Source organism: Synchiropus splendidus, chromosome 7, assembly GCF_027744825.2.
Source record: "Synchiropus splendidus isolate RoL2022-P1 chromosome 7, RoL_Sspl_1.0, whole genome shotgun sequence".
In the NCBI taxonomy this organism is placed as follows: Eukaryota; Metazoa; Chordata; class Actinopteri; order Syngnathiformes; family Callionymidae; genus Synchiropus; species Synchiropus splendidus.
The window spans coordinates 10,014,861-10,032,015 of NC_071340.1; the positions used below are offsets into that span (position 1 = coordinate 10,014,861).

Below are 17,155 nucleotides of genomic sequence, written 5' to 3' on the forward strand. Positions count from 1 at the left end.
AGATATTTTGTCTGAAGTAAAGAAATTCTCTAGTGCTCTCGTTTGTCTGTGCTCCAATGAAATGGTTTCAGTTCATCTTTTGTCTCGTTTTGTTTTGCGCGTTTGTGCGGCCGGGATGAATACAGATGTGATAAGCAGTGCTGTTGGCCGATGATGGCAAAGGCGACTCATTTGATAGGCTTTCACAAATGAACTGTGAAACAAAGTGAACCACACTTCTCTGCTTATGTGTTCACCCGTCGGAATATGGAATTAGCTTGCAGATGGAGGACGTTGTTCGCCTGTACTGAATTTCGTCACCCTTCTCTCTGCAATTGTGACAAATGGAGACATCATGCTTGTACTCAAATGTGCACAAAAATTCATTCATGAACTACTGACGCACGCACACACACACACACACACACACATTTGTATTGCTATCCCTCTATATCCCTACCAAATTTAAACCCAATTATAATCACCTTGTCACCTTAAAGTCTTCATCCTCAAATTGAGGTTTTGACGGGTGGGGACCAGGTAAAGGTCCCCACGAAGAAGAATAGCAGATTTCCTGTGCACATCTACTTGAGTGTGTGTGGATTTGAAAACATTGAATCAGACTAGGACCATACTTGAAGAACAGTATAAAAGCAATGTGAGGCCTTTCACACCGGCATGCTACTGGTTCAGAAACCAGCGCTGGAGTAGCATGTTGGTTTATTTGTGTTTGTGTGTGTTCTCATCACGTGACCTCCTTGGTGATGGACAAATGGGAGCTACTGCCGCCTGCTGTCCTTTTGAGCTCAGTGCTATCAATGATATTTCAAATCCTTAAAAATCATCAAATTATAGGGCGAAAAATAACTATTTGTCAATAATACTGAGTGCTCAGATCTTTCACGAGTCTAACTGAAGTGTTAGGGCACCATAAAATGTATCTCAAGTAAACTCTGTAATTACTGTAATTGACTGTAATTATAACGTCTCGGCCTCTGATGATGTCACAGGTCGCAAGCTCAAACTGACATCTATGAAGCCATCCCAGTTACACATCCGTAACTTCATTTTGAACTCAGTGGTGTGTCTAGAAAGAAAAAAATCAGTCTTGAAGCCCGAAAAATTCATGGATTCAACTCCAAAAAGGTGGTTTCAGTAATTCTGGAGATACGAATCATTTCAATCAGGGACAGCAGGTGACAGTAGCTTCCATTTATCCACTCTCATCTCATCAGTTGACCTCACTGCTGCCGATCACCAATACGGATCAGCCAGAGTGCTGATCACTGATACCGATCACATGGATTGACAATGAATTTGTAATCTTCTGGATACATGTGGGAAAATGAACCATATAATCATTTTAATTCAGATATGTTTTTATATGCCTCTTCAAGGAGACAAAAAGTAGAAAAACCTCGTTGAATACAGCAACTATTCTGTAAAAAGGACAGGATTAATTTGACGTGAGACGTGAATGGCTTGAGACTTTCCTATGTCCGTGAAATATTCACATACTGGCCGCTGGTAGCCTGACTCCCAAACGTCGACGGATTTGGTCGTTTCCGACTGACCTGGTCATCTAGCTCAGCAAAATTAATAATTATTTCATGGGCAATTTGCGTAGCGTTCCAAAAGTCACGCTTGGACCGATGGGTGTGGTTAAGCGTCAGCCGCACTAACAGCGCGCTTCCCTGCCCAACATTTTCCTCTGCATGTGTTGCAGGATACAAACTTTACATGACAGATCCAAAGAAGCTCCACACAGACATACTGCTGCGGAGTGAGCAGCAGGGATGGTGGAGTGGACGCATCACAACCAGCGGCTGCTTCATCAGTGCGCCGGTTGTCACACTTGATCGGTTGTTGGCAATGGCATGTAGTGATCGGCATTCACCGATCACGCTGAAGTCGGCGATCATGATCGGTGACCGATCAATCGGAGCATCCTTAGTGTAATTACCAGCCCCCCAACAGACCAACATGACCAAAAATACATACATCAATAACCAAAAAGATTTTAATGAAAAGGTGACCCAGTGTTTAGATTCAATGACCAGTAAAAATATTGATGCAGTGTGAAAAGTGAGTGGATCACACAGATTCATTGGAGAGTTAATGCTGCCTAGAGGTCAGTCTGTAAACTATCCTCATCTTCTTCAGAGTTTTCATTTATGTTCAACCGGTGCCTATTCTTTTTTGAATGCTAAAAAAGACCCCTGATTTGGAGAAGATAAAATCCATGTTCCTTGTTCTTCTCAAATTGTCTCGCTAGTTGTTTTAATGGATGATTAAGCATCTCAATATGTTCCCTCAACAGACGAGTGATTTTCCTGAGCTATTAGTCTGTAGGCCCCATCATCCAAACACTGTGAGCGGCTATGTTCACCCCACCTGTCTCGTGTGTGTGTGTGTGTGTGTGTGTGTGTGTGTGCGTGCGTGCGTGCGTGCGTGCGTGCGTGCGTGCGTGCGTGCGCGTGCGTGCGTGCGAGAGAGAGATCTCATGACATCAGTATATATGACATCACTATCTTACATTACTGTGCGATAGAGTATTGCATGCTTTTCTACCTGGTCGACCTTAAATGTGTCTTTGAAATTAAGCATCCAGCCAGAATAATTGCATCTACGTGTGATTGACTATAATGTTTCATGTGTGTGCGTGTGTTGGCAGCTGGCATCAGGCATTTACAGCTTTGCGTGTTCCCTGTGGAGCCACCACACGGAATGCTTCCTCCAGCAGATCTGCGTTAGAGATGAGTCTGCAGCCCTCAGCTCACTGGAGAGGACACTGCTCTCCCTGAAAGGTAACTAAATTAGCAGGTCTTGGCATTGCACATTTAACTCTCACACCATAGCTTTCTCAAGCAGTGCCAAAATTGATGCCACAGATGAATTGCTAATTGCATTCACTTGTACAACTTCTGAGGTTATGAACCTCATGTGCATATAACCTTTTTTTTTTTTGTTTGCAGTGCTTCGCAAGTTGACGGTCCATGGTTTCCTAGAGCCGCAGCAGAATATGGAGGTGATGGTAAGTCTGTGGAAAACAGCTTGTGATGGTCATGACTAAAAGAACTCGGGCTGAAGGAGTTGGGGAAAATGGGGGGGGCAATGTACAAGGACAATCGCCATTAACTTAAATCGGAGAAAGGAACAAAGCAATGCAGCACATGAGAAAAAGTATAAACCCACCCTGTGGTCGCAGTGTTGAGGGGCACCTCAAACCCCAAAACTTCAACTCACGGGGCTTTGGTTTCTTTCCCCCGTCTAGACTGGTTTTTGCCTTTACATATAGCACAAAGGATCCCTCCAACAGGGAGCATACATTGAATCACACTTTACACTGTAGCGTTAATTTTGTTGCCCATTTTTCAATTTAGTCTTTTGCCTAAATTTTTTGTCATTTTCACATTTAGTCATTCACATATTTTTTTTTTGGGTTTTAATTGACTAAAAGTCACAACAGTTCATCAACAAGTCATCAACAATTTAGTCTATTTTTTATCAAGTTTTTGTCAAAAAAGTTTTAGTCAAAAAAGTTTAGTAATTCTTTTCCTACCAGAAATACTTGTGTTAACTTGTGTTCCATCGCTAAAATATTAAACTACTAAAAATCAGCAATAATAAGCATTGTGAGTAAACTGAATAAATTAATCGTCAATGCAACTTTGCTGTTAGTGTTTCCATTGTTGTCTCAATATGAATTTATAAATGATAGACTTGATCAAGTAATACATTAGAAACAATCATAAAATGAAATGAAAAATTGTGTTGAATGATAGAAACACTCGAGATAGACTTGAGCATCAACCGGTTTTTTAAAAAATACAACCTTAAAATGCAGGATTTCCGCCAGGATTTTTTGAAACCTCCTCAAATGAATAAATAAAACCAAAATGGGAAGCGTCCAGTTAAGCAGTGAAGCCAAGTTTTGACATTTACACAGACTGAACTTGTTTTGACATTTCCCCTTGGTTTTAATATGTTTCATTGCGTGAGATTTCATCTTTAATAGAGGATCATTCTGATTTAAGGTGTGGCGTTGCACCCTGAAATGGCAGACCTACTAGAGCCCGAGATGCTCAGACTGCTGACTTGACCGACCGCACTTGATCACACTGAACTAGGTTGTCAAGCATGGGAAAACAAATTTCCTACTGAGAATGTTGCATGTTGACGGTCATATATATATTAACCCTTTGGGCACCAAAGTTGCGACAGGTATTATTGCAACAATTAAATAAGGCAAGCTGCAAATTTGATGTAGTTAGTTAGTACTTTACACAAGGAGATGGCGTACACATGCAACTTCAATCTGAAAACAGAAACCAAGAGTGAGGTACAGAAACAGTGCTATTTCAGTGGGTAGTAACAGTGAGCCTGTATACTGGAGGCACAGTCAAAACACTGATGGAGGGACTTCGTGAAAAAAAATGTGGAAATAGCGGTTGAAGAAGACAAGGTCCCGTTGTAAACGACAACATTGATGCTCACCTACCATCATTGTTGCTTGAGAAATGAGGACGTGTATCACTATTAGTGAGATAAACGTCAGTCAAAGTTATGCAGTTCAACAAGTTCGCGCCTGGTGATGTCATATATACCAATTAAATGAGTGAAGTTGCTTCCATCCTGAACTTTTGGGACACACTGAAGATCTTGTCTTCTTTTAACTGTTTTCAAGCTAATACCTTTTGAAATAGTAATATTAAAGTGGATTGTTTCATTGAAAAATGGGCATTCAAAGCCTGAAGGGTTAAATCCAAGACTGATGCAATGCAAATACAACTTCATCTGATCAGCAAAATTCAATACGCTCACTCTCGTAGCATCACAAAACAAATTCAAGTGGTACATATTTGAAATGTAGGTTGGTCAGTGTTACTTCAACTGATAGGTTAGGCAGCTGCTGTTCAGGAATACAAATGATGCTATAAAATAGAAAACAACAAGCCTGTAGTGAGTAAACTGCCACAACAAAACAACTCAACATTTGCACCGTTATGGAATACGTTGAAAGAGCCCATTGAATCATGCTGAAATTATAACTTTTTTGTGACATGTCATTTTCTTCCAGCACAAGGTCATAGACGGTCATTAATCGCTCTTGCCTGCAGCGCTTTGCTCTGGCTGTCTGACTTTGTCCCTCCTGTCTATTTTAATGTATTTATTTGTTCTCGCTCACTCACCCTCACCTGGTTCCGTCAACTTTGTGATTCCAAGGACGTTTCATGACGTACAGACAATTATATGTTCTGTTATGGTACTAATGACGCCACTTTTAGCTGGGACCCCAAAAGGTTGTGTAATGGTTGAAAAACGAACATTAAAAAGTCATTTGCCTTGAGCTGGTTATTCCAGTTCAGCAAGCAGGCATAATGGTTTTAGTGTTAATATTTCATGGTGAGATGTATGTATGGTGAGAGTTCCGACACTTAGAAGTTGCTTTTTTTTTTGCTCATCAGTAGCAGATAGCGGTTTCTGTTTTGGACTCACCTTTCTACTTAACAGCAGGACCAGACTTCAGACTCAGTTTGGATTTGAAAAGTAGCTTTAAAAGACAACATGGAACACATTATCTTTTATCTTGCTACCTTGCTGCCGAGTTGATATTATTTTGTATGTATTAGGGATGCAACAAATATAACATTTGTGGCTGAAACTGAAGAAAATTATAATGCTTGGACAAATACCGAATAATACAGACTATCCGATATCCATGTGATTTATTTTTTTTATATTGACAGAACATATTGACACACGTCTGTCAAAGAATGTTAATGTTTAGATGAAAGAATAAACTGTAATCCTCCACCACCGATAACTTGAACACTGTATGGAGACTTTGGCTCACACATTGCTCTGAAGCGTCGCCTTGTTGGAACCGTCCGTGCTAAAGCATGGTCAGACGGCATGGTCAACAAAGAAATGATCAGAGAAAAGAAATGATCAAATAAAGAGGAAACCATCGCAAGGTTGTGTTGAACCGCTCCTGTTCGGCTTGTTGTGGAGCCTGTGCTGTAACCGCTGAAAGTGGAGGATTGTATTGCCAGATTTTTCATGGCGCTTCTAGAATGGGGTGACTCTTCGCCGCCAAAGCTGAATGTTGCCTTTTTCTCACTGTCCAGCCCAATATATCTGGGCACCAAATGTTCGTTGCATCCCTATTATAAATAAAAATATTATTTTATTTTTTTTATAAATACACAAATCAGTTGTGTTGTGTACTATATTAAGGTGCAATAAAACATTCTTTCAGTAAAATCGTGGGTCTGAATTGTCATTAGGAAACTCTATTACAGTGCAACAGAGGAAAACAGAGCTGTTCCTGGATTAAATAACCTGTGTCAAGCTGTCTAGTGATAAATTACATGGTCTAGAGCATGGCAGGAACTTTTCCCAAGGAGTCACATTCTGTAGCACTATCTGTACTTTTGATATTTCAAATGAACACGTATAGAAATCTGTAGGTTTTGAAGATAAGCTTTGTTTTTCTGGAGCCATGATGAAGACTCTTTTGACTCTTTTTTTAATGTGAACGTACAGTTTAAAAAAATGAGATGAGGCCAGGGTCAAGATAAGACCAGACAACCATTAATTGTCGGAAGATTTAAAATTCAACATCATTGAGTTGTTTGAATTTATTGATCATTTGTTGTATCCACCGCCTTCTTGCCATCCTCTGCTTTCTTCAACTGGGTGCTGTTTATTTCTGCTAGCTGTGGTTTAAAAAAATAGTCAAACGCTTGATTGAACTCGGTTGTGTAATTGAGTAAAACCATTGTGATGCACCTCACTGCTCTCAACTCCCTTCTTCTCCCCGCTTGAAGGTGTTCATTGACAGACACTCGTCTTTCTTTCATAACAGCGTCTTGCACTGGAAACACATTTTGATTCCCATTATGCAATTTAACATTATTCTTCAGCTGAGGCATTTATCTTCTCTTGAATCTTTTTCCTTTTGTCATGAAAATCATTTCTGCTTGTTTATCTTCACATGATGTGCCTTGTCACTCACCCTGTCCCATTTCTTTTGTGCTCTGTGTGACCTTTATATCTAAACTCTTATCTTGCAGACATGGTTGCTGGCCAAGCTCAGGTGTGATTAATGGTATCGCTGTTGACCTCATGACTGAACACTAATGCAGATCTGCACAGATTGTGTCTCCATCTATCATTTAATTTGTCATGCCAAGTCTTTGTGTGCCAGGCTTCTCTTTCTTATGGTGTAGTAGGCACTTTGTTGTTGCTGAGATCAAAGGTTGTGTACACTCATTTTAAACCACAGCCCCTGATGGTGACGATTATGAATAATAGAGGACTTTTCTTCTTCTTTTCAGGGGTTTCTTAATGCAGTTTTCGAAAGACTAAAGCAGTTTCTGGAGTGCTGTAAGTATGAATAAAATATTTTGTTTTGCTTTCCTTCAGTTAAGATTGGCTTTTTTTTTGCCAAATTGGAAGCAAATTATGTCTAGTATTCGCTCACTCATATAATGAAAATCAGGTAGTCACTTCCATGGCCCCAGGTGTATAAAATCAAGCCCCTGGGCATGCAGGCTGGTTTTACTACTATTTGTGAAAGAATGGGCTCAGTGAATTCCGGTGTGGAACTGTGATAGGATGCCACCTGTGCAACCAATCCAGTCGTGAAATTTCCTGGCTCCTTAATATTCAACAGTCTGCTGGAAGCGTGGGAGTGTTTGGGAAGGACAGCAACTCAACAGCGAAGTGGTAGGCCACATAAACTGACAGATCGGGGTCAGTGGATGCTGAGGTGCACAGTTGTCCCCAACTTTCCCCAGAGTCAATGGCTACGGAGCTTCAAACTTCATGTGGCTTTCAGATTAGTTCGAGAACAGTGTGGCCGAGCACTGCATCCAAGCTACACACTCCACCACAGGACTCTAGAGCAGTGGAGACGTGTTGCGGAGTTCTCCAGCAATCTGGTGGACAAGTGTGGGCTTGGCAGTTGCCAGGAAAACAGTACTTGTCTGACTGCATTACGCCAAGTACAATCTTCACTGGAGGGGCGTTATGGTGTGGGGCTGTTTGCAACATGACTGGCTCTCTGTTGGTTCTTAACTTGTGGATCATGACCCAAAGTGAGTTGCAAAGATGCTTTGGATTTAGATATAAGCTTTGCAAACATGTCAGTCCCAGGAGTGTGTTTATGTATCTTGTTTCAACTTTCAAGCCTGGCCCAAGCTTAATGCAATATTGAAAGTCAATTTGTCAATTACAGACTGTGACTGAGCTCAATATCTTCGGCCAAATCTACCTGCATTCCAGTCTGCTTCTTCTTTACAAAGCGGTAGAGCTCATAAGCTCACAGTTGGGATCAAGTACAGATGCAGACTTTGATAAGATCAGCCATATTCCCCCCCGTGTTTAGGACACGCTCTCCTTTCACAAATGTCTGGCCGGACGTTTGTCCTCCAACTGAGCCCACCTGACTCGTCACATTGAGAGCATAAACAGCCGTTATCAGCGTTCAGGGAAGACGTGTCAGCCATTCACGTGTAAATGTTTTGTTTGTCAGATGCTCTTATGAGCCTGTTTGCCACTCTAAACAAGGTGGTAAAGAATCAACACCGAATCAATAAAATGTACACTACATCAACACAGTACAAATATGAAAGGTGGTGGTGAGAGCAACGGTGGAGCCATTTTCCTTTTTAATCAACGTCCTGTCATAGAAAATCAATTGGACCTGCACGAGTAGTGATTGTTCGTTCAACGAGAAAAGGAAACAGCCATGATAAATATTGGAGCAATGCTGTTTTGTTCAGCTCTTACCACTGTTATTTGATAAAGGTACTGTGAGGTGAATTTATTTAGAAGAGACTTGTTGGACGTAGAATGTTAGGGAAAAAAAGGCGAAGCAGACCACAGTAAAGAGGGACATGAGGTGAACCGGTGTGACTGCGGAGGATGGTCAGGTTAAGGTGGAGGATGATGTCTTGCTGTTGAAGACCTTGATGGGGAATGCACAAAGATGGTGTCAAAATTGCTGCTGTTTTCCTTATAGTTCATTGGGTCAATAACAACTCTGTTTTATTTAATTTATAGGTCGACAAGTTAGTCTTGAAAGTCCTTGTCGGGAGAAACTTGAGAAAACCATCATACTCTACACTAAAACTGTGAGTCGTTGTGTTACAGCTTTTACTCTTCAAATCATTTTTGTTTGATTTTGTTCTTCTGCACAGTCCAATCTTCCCATTTTTGTATTCTTCTCCCAACCATGCAGCTGCTGGATTTCTTGGAGCACCATCCCTGCGCATTTATACCCCTCATCCAGCGGTCTTTGGAGTTTGCTGTCAGCTACGTGTTCACACCCGCTGGAGAGGGAGTAACCTTTGAACGTTTCATCGTCCAGTGCATGAACCTCATCAAGATGATTGTGAAGAATGAAGCCTACAAGCCGTGCAAGAACATTGAAGGTGAGACATGTGTTCTCAGCAATATTGACAGAATGTTGGGTGTTAACAAGAAACATTGAGGCTGGTCTTAAGAGCCAAAGGTTGACTGCACATTTGAATAGTATTAAAAGTGTGTTGACTCGAGAGAGTGAGAGAGAGTATGTGTATGTGGTGTTTGGTTCTGTCAACCCTCCAGCAGCTTCCATCACTAGCCCACTCCAGTTTGATTTCTTGATATCCCTAAATCTCATTATGCAACAGGTGAGTCATTATTCAGAAGCTGCTTCTGACTTTCTTCGTGTCATTAAGGGAGGACTCGCTGAAATAATAATAACAATAATTATAGTAATAATAATGATGATGATGAGTAAAGGATTGCCTTCATTCTTCCCACAATGGGGAAATGTTCTTTGTTGGTAGCATGCTAGCATTAAAGACTTAGTTAGTTAGTTAGTGACATCCCTAAAGCACAAAACAGTGAAAACTGTAGAAACAAAGACACCAGAAAAATACATACATTAATGATAACATATCGCTTGTAAACTGTGTTTTGATGAAGTTAAATTACTGTATCTATATGGAGGTCTGCGCTTTCTCTGTGCTTTTCTAGTTTATTTATTCGCACATATTTTTGTGGGATTTGGTGTTTATCCTCTGGATTGTTGTCCTGGCTGTTTGTTTAAAAAAAAACAAAAAACTGCAAAGTCACCAGGGTCATTGCATCTCAACATGGTTCATGTTCATTTTAAGCTGTCAGAGGCGTCAGGGACGTCATTAGCCACAGAGCGCAGCTCCTCTCCTGTTCATGCAGCTCCTGCGCGGTCTTTGATGTTTTTCAACAGATCTCTCCAAAGGAATTGTTAGTTTGTAAAGCCAAGTGTTATTTATTTTTTACACCTTCACCTGTCTATCTCAATTTGTTTGTCTGGCTTTTTGGTCTGACTTGTGGAGTACTTGTACTTCACTTCCTCTCTCACAGTAGCTTCACTCTTTGAAAGAAGAAGGTGGCTGAGCTTTTCAAGGAGGAAGGTTATAGGCTTCTTTATCAGATTGTTAATTCAGGCTGAAATATTTCTTCTCTCAAATCATTAATTTCACTAATATGTTGAATAAGGTTAATGACATAGTTATAAGGTAGAGTGCATTATGTCTTTATGTCTTTTTTGCCATTAATTATTTTATTCTTTTTTTTTCAGACAGTAAACCTGAGAGCCTGGAGGCTCACAAGATCAAGACTGCATTCTTCACACACCCCACACTGACAGAGATTGGCCGCCGACTCGTCTCACACTATTTCCTTCTCACAGAGGAAGAGCTGGCAATGTGGGAAGAGGACCCAGAGAGCTTTGGTATATGCGTCATTACATCTCCTGATTGGAAAGTCTAGACTTTGGTGATGGTGCAAATTGGGAAAACATAATGAATCCGGAATTAGCAAAGATGTCTTCAGTTTGTAGAATGCTAATAATTTCAGATAAAATGCTTGGCTCACAAGAGGGGTTGGTTGTGTTTCAGGGGTTTTAATAGGCAAGTCACTTTTCTTGAAACGTTCTATCCTCTCAGTGAAAAATGAATGTCTGTATAAATTATTGTTAAACTTAACATTATTGTTTAACTTGTTTCCTATCTTTTATCTCACCTTGAAAAATGTGTTGACACACATTCTACATTGATCTTAACTTTTCCTCCATCATTATAAACGCAGCTCACCATTAATCCCAATGCCTGCTGTTCTAGCTATTAGCTGTGAACTGTGCTCAGCGTCAAAGACAGCAAGACCTCTATAAATCACAGCACAGGCCCTGCTGGTGCCTTATAGCTAATGACAATTTAATGTGCCCAGATTAGTGTCAAGACTTGTTCGTTATGTCAGAGTGTGAAGCCTTTTGGATCTTGATTACTGTCTTTTTTTTGACCTTGCAGCTGTGGAGGAAACCGGTGGCGACTCTTGGAAATACAGCCTGCGGGTAAGGAAACACCAAAACTAAACACTAGTACAGTTTGTAGTTGGTAGTTATTCAGTTCACTGCCGGAGGAAGATTTTTGACCCTTCACCGCATTTGTTCAGCTGGTGAAATCTCGAAGAAAATATTAGGTGCGCTTGCTAATTTAGACTTAGACTTTCTTTATTGTCATTGTACAAAAACATATCACTATATTATGGCAACAAAATTTCGGTCTGATGCCTCCGGTTTCCAAAAACAAAACAATATGTCCAAAAATATATAAATATTAGATAAGTACTAGTCAAGAAGATGTACAAATAAACAAATGAACAGTATTGCAGCTACTGTCTAACGTTCAGCAGCCGGACAGCACCAGGAACGAAACTATTCCTGAATCTGGTGGTTCTGCATCGGATGCTACGGAACCGTCTGCCGAATGGCAGGAGGGAAAACAGTGCATAGTGGGGATGAGTAGAGTCCGCGATGATCCTTTGTGTCTTGGATAAGCAGCGATCATCTGCTATATCCTGGATGGCAGGATATATTATATATATATTCGTGGGTCAACTATAGTGCCGCTTAACAAGATACTAATCAGTATTTTATCATGATTAACAACAATTTTTATAGCTTTAATCTTTCTGCTATAAAATTGTTACATTTTGTGTAGAAAGGAAGATTACTTGCATCAAATTAATATGCTCAGAACTTCTTCCAGCTTCGTCTCATTATTCTAGATGTGATTTACGTTCACTGGCAAAAATTAAATGAAAGTTTGCCATAATTTAAGAAACACTTGGCGAGATTCATATTGCAAAGCTTTTTGATACTGGTGTGCATTTGTAAAAAAAATGTGGGCTGAATGAAGGCTCGCCTGCTGTCACGTCATTGTATTTCAAGCTGGAGAAAAGTCTTCTCGCTGTGGGTGTCGGTGGATGGAACAGCAAGATAACATTTGAACAACTTTGCTGAATTGTTGCACTTTCTGTGGTCTGTAAACAATCGCATTCCCTTTTTCTTTTTTAAAGCCATGTCTTCTTTCCACTTCAATTTGCCTGCCTGAGAAGTTTTTTTTTAAGTGCCACTGAAGGCAGACTCGGTCATCTTTTACGGTCCCTACTCCGTTATCATTCCCGTCCATACTACTGCCACAGAACAGGTCTAGTTAGACTGCAGTTCCCTCGTGTGGTCAGCGTTTAGTTAATCCACAAGTACTCACTCTTACAGGAACAGATGTTTATTTAAACTTCTATTGATAATTGCACTCAAACTTCCGACTGGTAGCAGTGAAGAAGCAGAAGTGAGCTTTGTTGTTCTTACTTCTTGGAACATGGACCTTCACTCTTCGATAGTATGCTATACAGCATTTGAACTCTAATGATGTGGTTATAAGCATTGTTGGTTTATTATTATAGCCTTTTGCTGGTTTATTCTAAGGAGCTGCACATCTACTGTCAATTCAGCCTTATACTGAACAAAGTGTTGCAATGTTTTTCCCTGTGTATTCATTTATACACTTCGATCAGACGATGTGATGATATTAAATAGTATTATTAAAGTGTAGATTTTTTTTCTCTGCACAATGCTAATGTTTGCCTTTCCCTTTCATTGTAGCCGTGCACAGAAGTGCTGTTCCTGGACATCTTCCACAACTACAGCCAGACTCTGACTCCCGTGCTTCTGGAAATGGTCCAGAATCTCCAAGGTGACTGATATCTTCTTTGAATTAATGCCGTTCTTTATTTAGTGTCTGTGTGTATGTATGTGTGTGTGTGTTTAGTGAGTATTTATCGCAGTGAGCTTCAATTTCAGGGAACATCTCCATGTGGGACCCTTAGGTCATTTTATAATTACATTTGGTTTACAATCCAAGTTAGGTTTAGCCCCTTGTTTTGGACAGTTAAGTTTAGGATGAGAGGTTGGGTAGAGCATTATGTCACTTACCAGAGCCCTCAAAGATAGTGTGACAAACCGATGAGTGTTTTTTTTCTTTTAGTGACATGATTTTTTAAAATTTTCCTAAAATGTCCGATGCATTTTTAATGTGCATTTCTTTCTCACCACAAGTTCCTTTTGGTCAAAAGCGTATTTTGCTCTCACACACTCTGATGAATGGGAAGAAATGTAATCGCCCACCTGTGCATCGAAGGCTCAGGCCACAGAAAACATTGAGAACATAATGCAGTGTGTGAAGCCATTACAGCACAAGCTCACCGCCAAACATCCATCCTTCCAATTGAGTTTTTCTTTTTTTTTTTAAGTCAGCGCAGAAACTGTTAAACTAAAATGCATGAATGCTTCTCGTGCACTTCTCTGCCCTTTTCCTTCTACTGCATACTCCTTTAAATATTTTATGGGAGTAGCAAGGCATGCGTGCTGTTTCATGTTGCCTTCAGCAGTTCCAAATATGTTACATGCAATCTATATGCTTGTCAGAAACTTGAGGTTTCAATGTGACGAGCTGCATCTCAATAACCACTTTCAACTCTGTAGTCACATGCTCAAGTACACATGCTTCTGGTCTCCTGATGGAACCGGTCTATATCGTTGCTCCTGTCGTGCCGCTCGATGCTGCGCGTCTTTGCTCTCCAAAGGGCGAATTACAGGGTTTTCTTCCAGCTCATCTCCCCAACTGCTTTCAATTCCAATTGACAAGAGTTAAAAGGGCTCCACTGTGACAAGGAACATGCCAGATTGGATAATTGTATGGTTGAAGTGAGTTGGTTATTGATTTCGTATACAACCCCAGCTAAGACATGGAACAGGTGAATTGTCTGTGAAGAGATGGTAAAGCCGTTTTCCTGCACACAAAACAGCAACTGACGTATACAATGTCTAAACTCCCACATGAATTACTCTTTCTGTGCAGGACCGACCAATGTGGAAGATCCCGTACAGCTGCTGATGAAAGATGCTGGTGAGTCGCACTGGTGAACTGTCGTCATCATCTAGATGTTTTTCCACTTCTTGCGTCATAATACGTAAACATTTGCTCGATATACCAGCCTCCAGATGCAAAATAAATGACTCATGCGTCTGCTACATATGACAGTCATGGACAGCAGGCATGTGTTTCACACGTTTATAATTCATAACTGACAGGAACAGTCCACTGAAGATGGCTTCATCTTCACAGAGACCTCATGAATACATAACTGTGTGAATCCATTTCCCTTTAATCACAGGCTGGTGTGACCCCTGACCTGTGCACATTCCTTTTAGATAGCAGGGAAATATTTGCTCTTTTGCTGCTATTCAGTTCTGTAGATGACTTCCTCAGAATAGACTGTTGTCATTTCACTGTATGGTTGGACTTTGATAATATATGTTACACTGTTGTCAGTTTAGAACAAGTGGTTTGTATCATGGCCATATTTCATTTTTCAGGTTCTGAATCAATCTATTTCGTTTCGATTATGAATGTGCTCTAGAATATTGGAAATGGCTTTACTGTGTTAGAAAATATAAAGTGTATTTTTTCACCTGAAACATGTTTTGAATTCAAAACATAAATTAGACAATCTAAGCTATTAATGTACACCTGAAGTACAACAGCAATATTGTAGCAATACAACATTAACCCAAAACTTAAGTCAAGACTGACCTTTTTCGTGGGCCTGAGTGATTTTTGCTATTCAAATTCAATATTTTTATAGTCAATATTTTACAGTGATTACAGTTTTTTTTTCTTTCTTCAGGAGTTACATAAATATGTCTTATAATATGGAGGCCTGGTTTCCAGGGAAGGTTTAGGTGTTGATTTTTTCAGATGTTGTTCAATGTATGTAGAAAGCAACCTCATACCCCAAAAAAGCATGCCAAATCATAATGCTACAAAAATAAATTGCAACTCAATTCAAAAGCAACATACTCACTGATGCACTGAAATTCTCTTGTTTCAGCCTCTCAACATTTAACTGTCTATATGCAATGGATGTATCCCTGTTGTTTAAGAAAGTGAAGTCTTAAACCGAAAGAACAAGTAAAAAATGGCCAAAACATTCACTGGTGCATTATTTAAGATGCAAAGAGTTATGTTTTCATCTCGCCTCACCCTGCTTCAATCAATATTCAGCCTAGTTCTGCAGTCTCATTGTCCACTTATTTCACTGCAAATGTTGTTTTCCTCTCCCTTCCTGTCCTCTAAACAACTCTTTTCCCCATCTCTCCTATCCTCCATGGAGTATTTATAAGGGTTTGGCAGCTCAGGGCTTCGACTCAGAGTGGTTTTATGGCATGCACAACTAAATCACAGACACTTGAGATTGCCTGGGAAGATGGGCTCCGTTAACGTCGGATCCCTGTTGAGATCTCAGCAGTGTTTGACAGTGTTGGTGAAACAGCAGACACAAAATGATGATGAAGTTATAGTGTGAGTGCAGCTGATCATTTGGATTCTGCTGGCTGAAGAGCAGCAAGGGCTGTTTTATCGCACCAGTTGCAGTTCAGAGTGAATCATTGTTGTGCTAACAACAGTGCAGTGACAGTGATTGTACTGCTTTTTATTTGTCTTTAATGTATCTAGCCCTTGGAGTCTTTTTTTTCAATGCTGTTTGTTCTACATGCTATTTATGTGTCTTTGATAACATCCATATTTGATTTCAGCCTACATTGTTCCACTTCTTTTAGTCGATTATGGCTGTTTGTGCCATTGGATTCATTATTCGGGACTTGGGGCTTATCAAGTCTGTGCTTGTCTGCCTTGTGACTTTCATCTCTTAGATGCAGCTTTCAGAATATAAGTAAATGGTTTTCAGCCACGTGCTGCTTACGTGCTTGTTATGCTTGAAATATACATAAAAAATAATTCAGAATAAATATACATATGTGTCACGTCAAGCACAGCGGAGGCTCAAGTAAAATCTAATTCGAAGTGTTAGATATGTGTAGCTCTCCCCCTCCATTTTTGTCCAGCCTTTTATGTTGTTCATCACCCTCACTAGTCTCTTCTCTGTAATACTCAATGATAACTGAGCAAAGAATTGGAGCTGTGATACGTCTGCAAAGATCAGTCTGCTCCAAACTATATGTGTATAAGAGGGAGATAGGAGGAAGATTGAAGCTGCAGGAAGTGGAGGTGATGAAAACTGATTAATGGATACAGAGGAAGGGAGGTGAAGAAGAATGTGGAGGCAATGTACGAAGTGTGGAGACGACTGCCTGGTTTGGTCTGAACAGAGGTCTCACGCCAAGTGTTTGTTCCAGCCAATCACCTTTTCACCAGTCAGGTGCCTAAAGACTGTTATCTTATCACTCTGATGCTGCTTTTTTCAGCTGACATCTTATTGGTTAAACTGTGCCTGCTTGTTTAGTTGGAACTAAAACCTGCAACCACTGCGGCCCCTTTGTGGATCTGTTTGAAACCCCTAGTCTGAGAGAAATGACTTTGAAGTGGCAGAGGTGAAGGTTTTCAGTGAGGGTGGCTAGGAAAGATGAGAATAGAAACAAGTACTGTATTTTCCGGACTATAAGCCGCAACTTTTTCTGAACCCTGCGGCTTATACAGTGATGTGGCTAATATATGGATTTTTACGAGGGATGCTCTAATCGATCGGCGAGATCTGTGAATGCTGATCACTGCCTGTCATTGCCGATCACAAAATCCGATCACATGTGACAGCCTGCGCTCTGAAGCACCGCCCGCGGTTTGTGATGCGTCCAGTGCTCGCTCGCTCCCTGCCGACTCGCCGCTCACTTGGCAACGGTATGTCTACTGCCGAGGTTTTTTTCAGTCTGTCATGTAATGTTTGCATCCTGCAGCACATACACGTTAAAAGGCGTCATCACCACGAATTCAAGACGATATTT

General features: G+C 40.5%; 1 protein-coding gene across 2 annotated transcripts in view; it reads left to right on the forward strand.

Moving 5' to 3' along the window:
• ipo11 (importin 11) overlaps positions 1–17,155 on the forward strand; it is a 101,549-nt gene that overhangs the window by 20,698 nt on the left and 63,696 nt on the right. For both annotated transcript variants that reach the window (XM_053871986.1, XM_053871987.1), the window contains exons 6-14: positions 2,654–2,786; positions 2,955–3,013; positions 7,323–7,371; positions 9,052–9,122; positions 9,230–9,422; positions 10,598–10,750; positions 11,325–11,368; positions 12,962–13,052; positions 14,217–14,264. In XM_053871986.1, the coding sequence (XP_053727961.1) occupies positions 2,654–2,786; positions 2,955–3,013; positions 7,323–7,371; positions 9,052–9,122; positions 9,230–9,422; positions 10,598–10,750; positions 11,325–11,368; positions 12,962–13,052; positions 14,217–14,264 (841 nt within the window). The remainder of the gene's footprint in view (positions 1–2,653; positions 2,787–2,954; positions 3,014–7,322; positions 7,372–9,051; positions 9,123–9,229; positions 9,423–10,597; positions 10,751–11,324; positions 11,369–12,961; positions 13,053–14,216; positions 14,265–17,155) is intronic.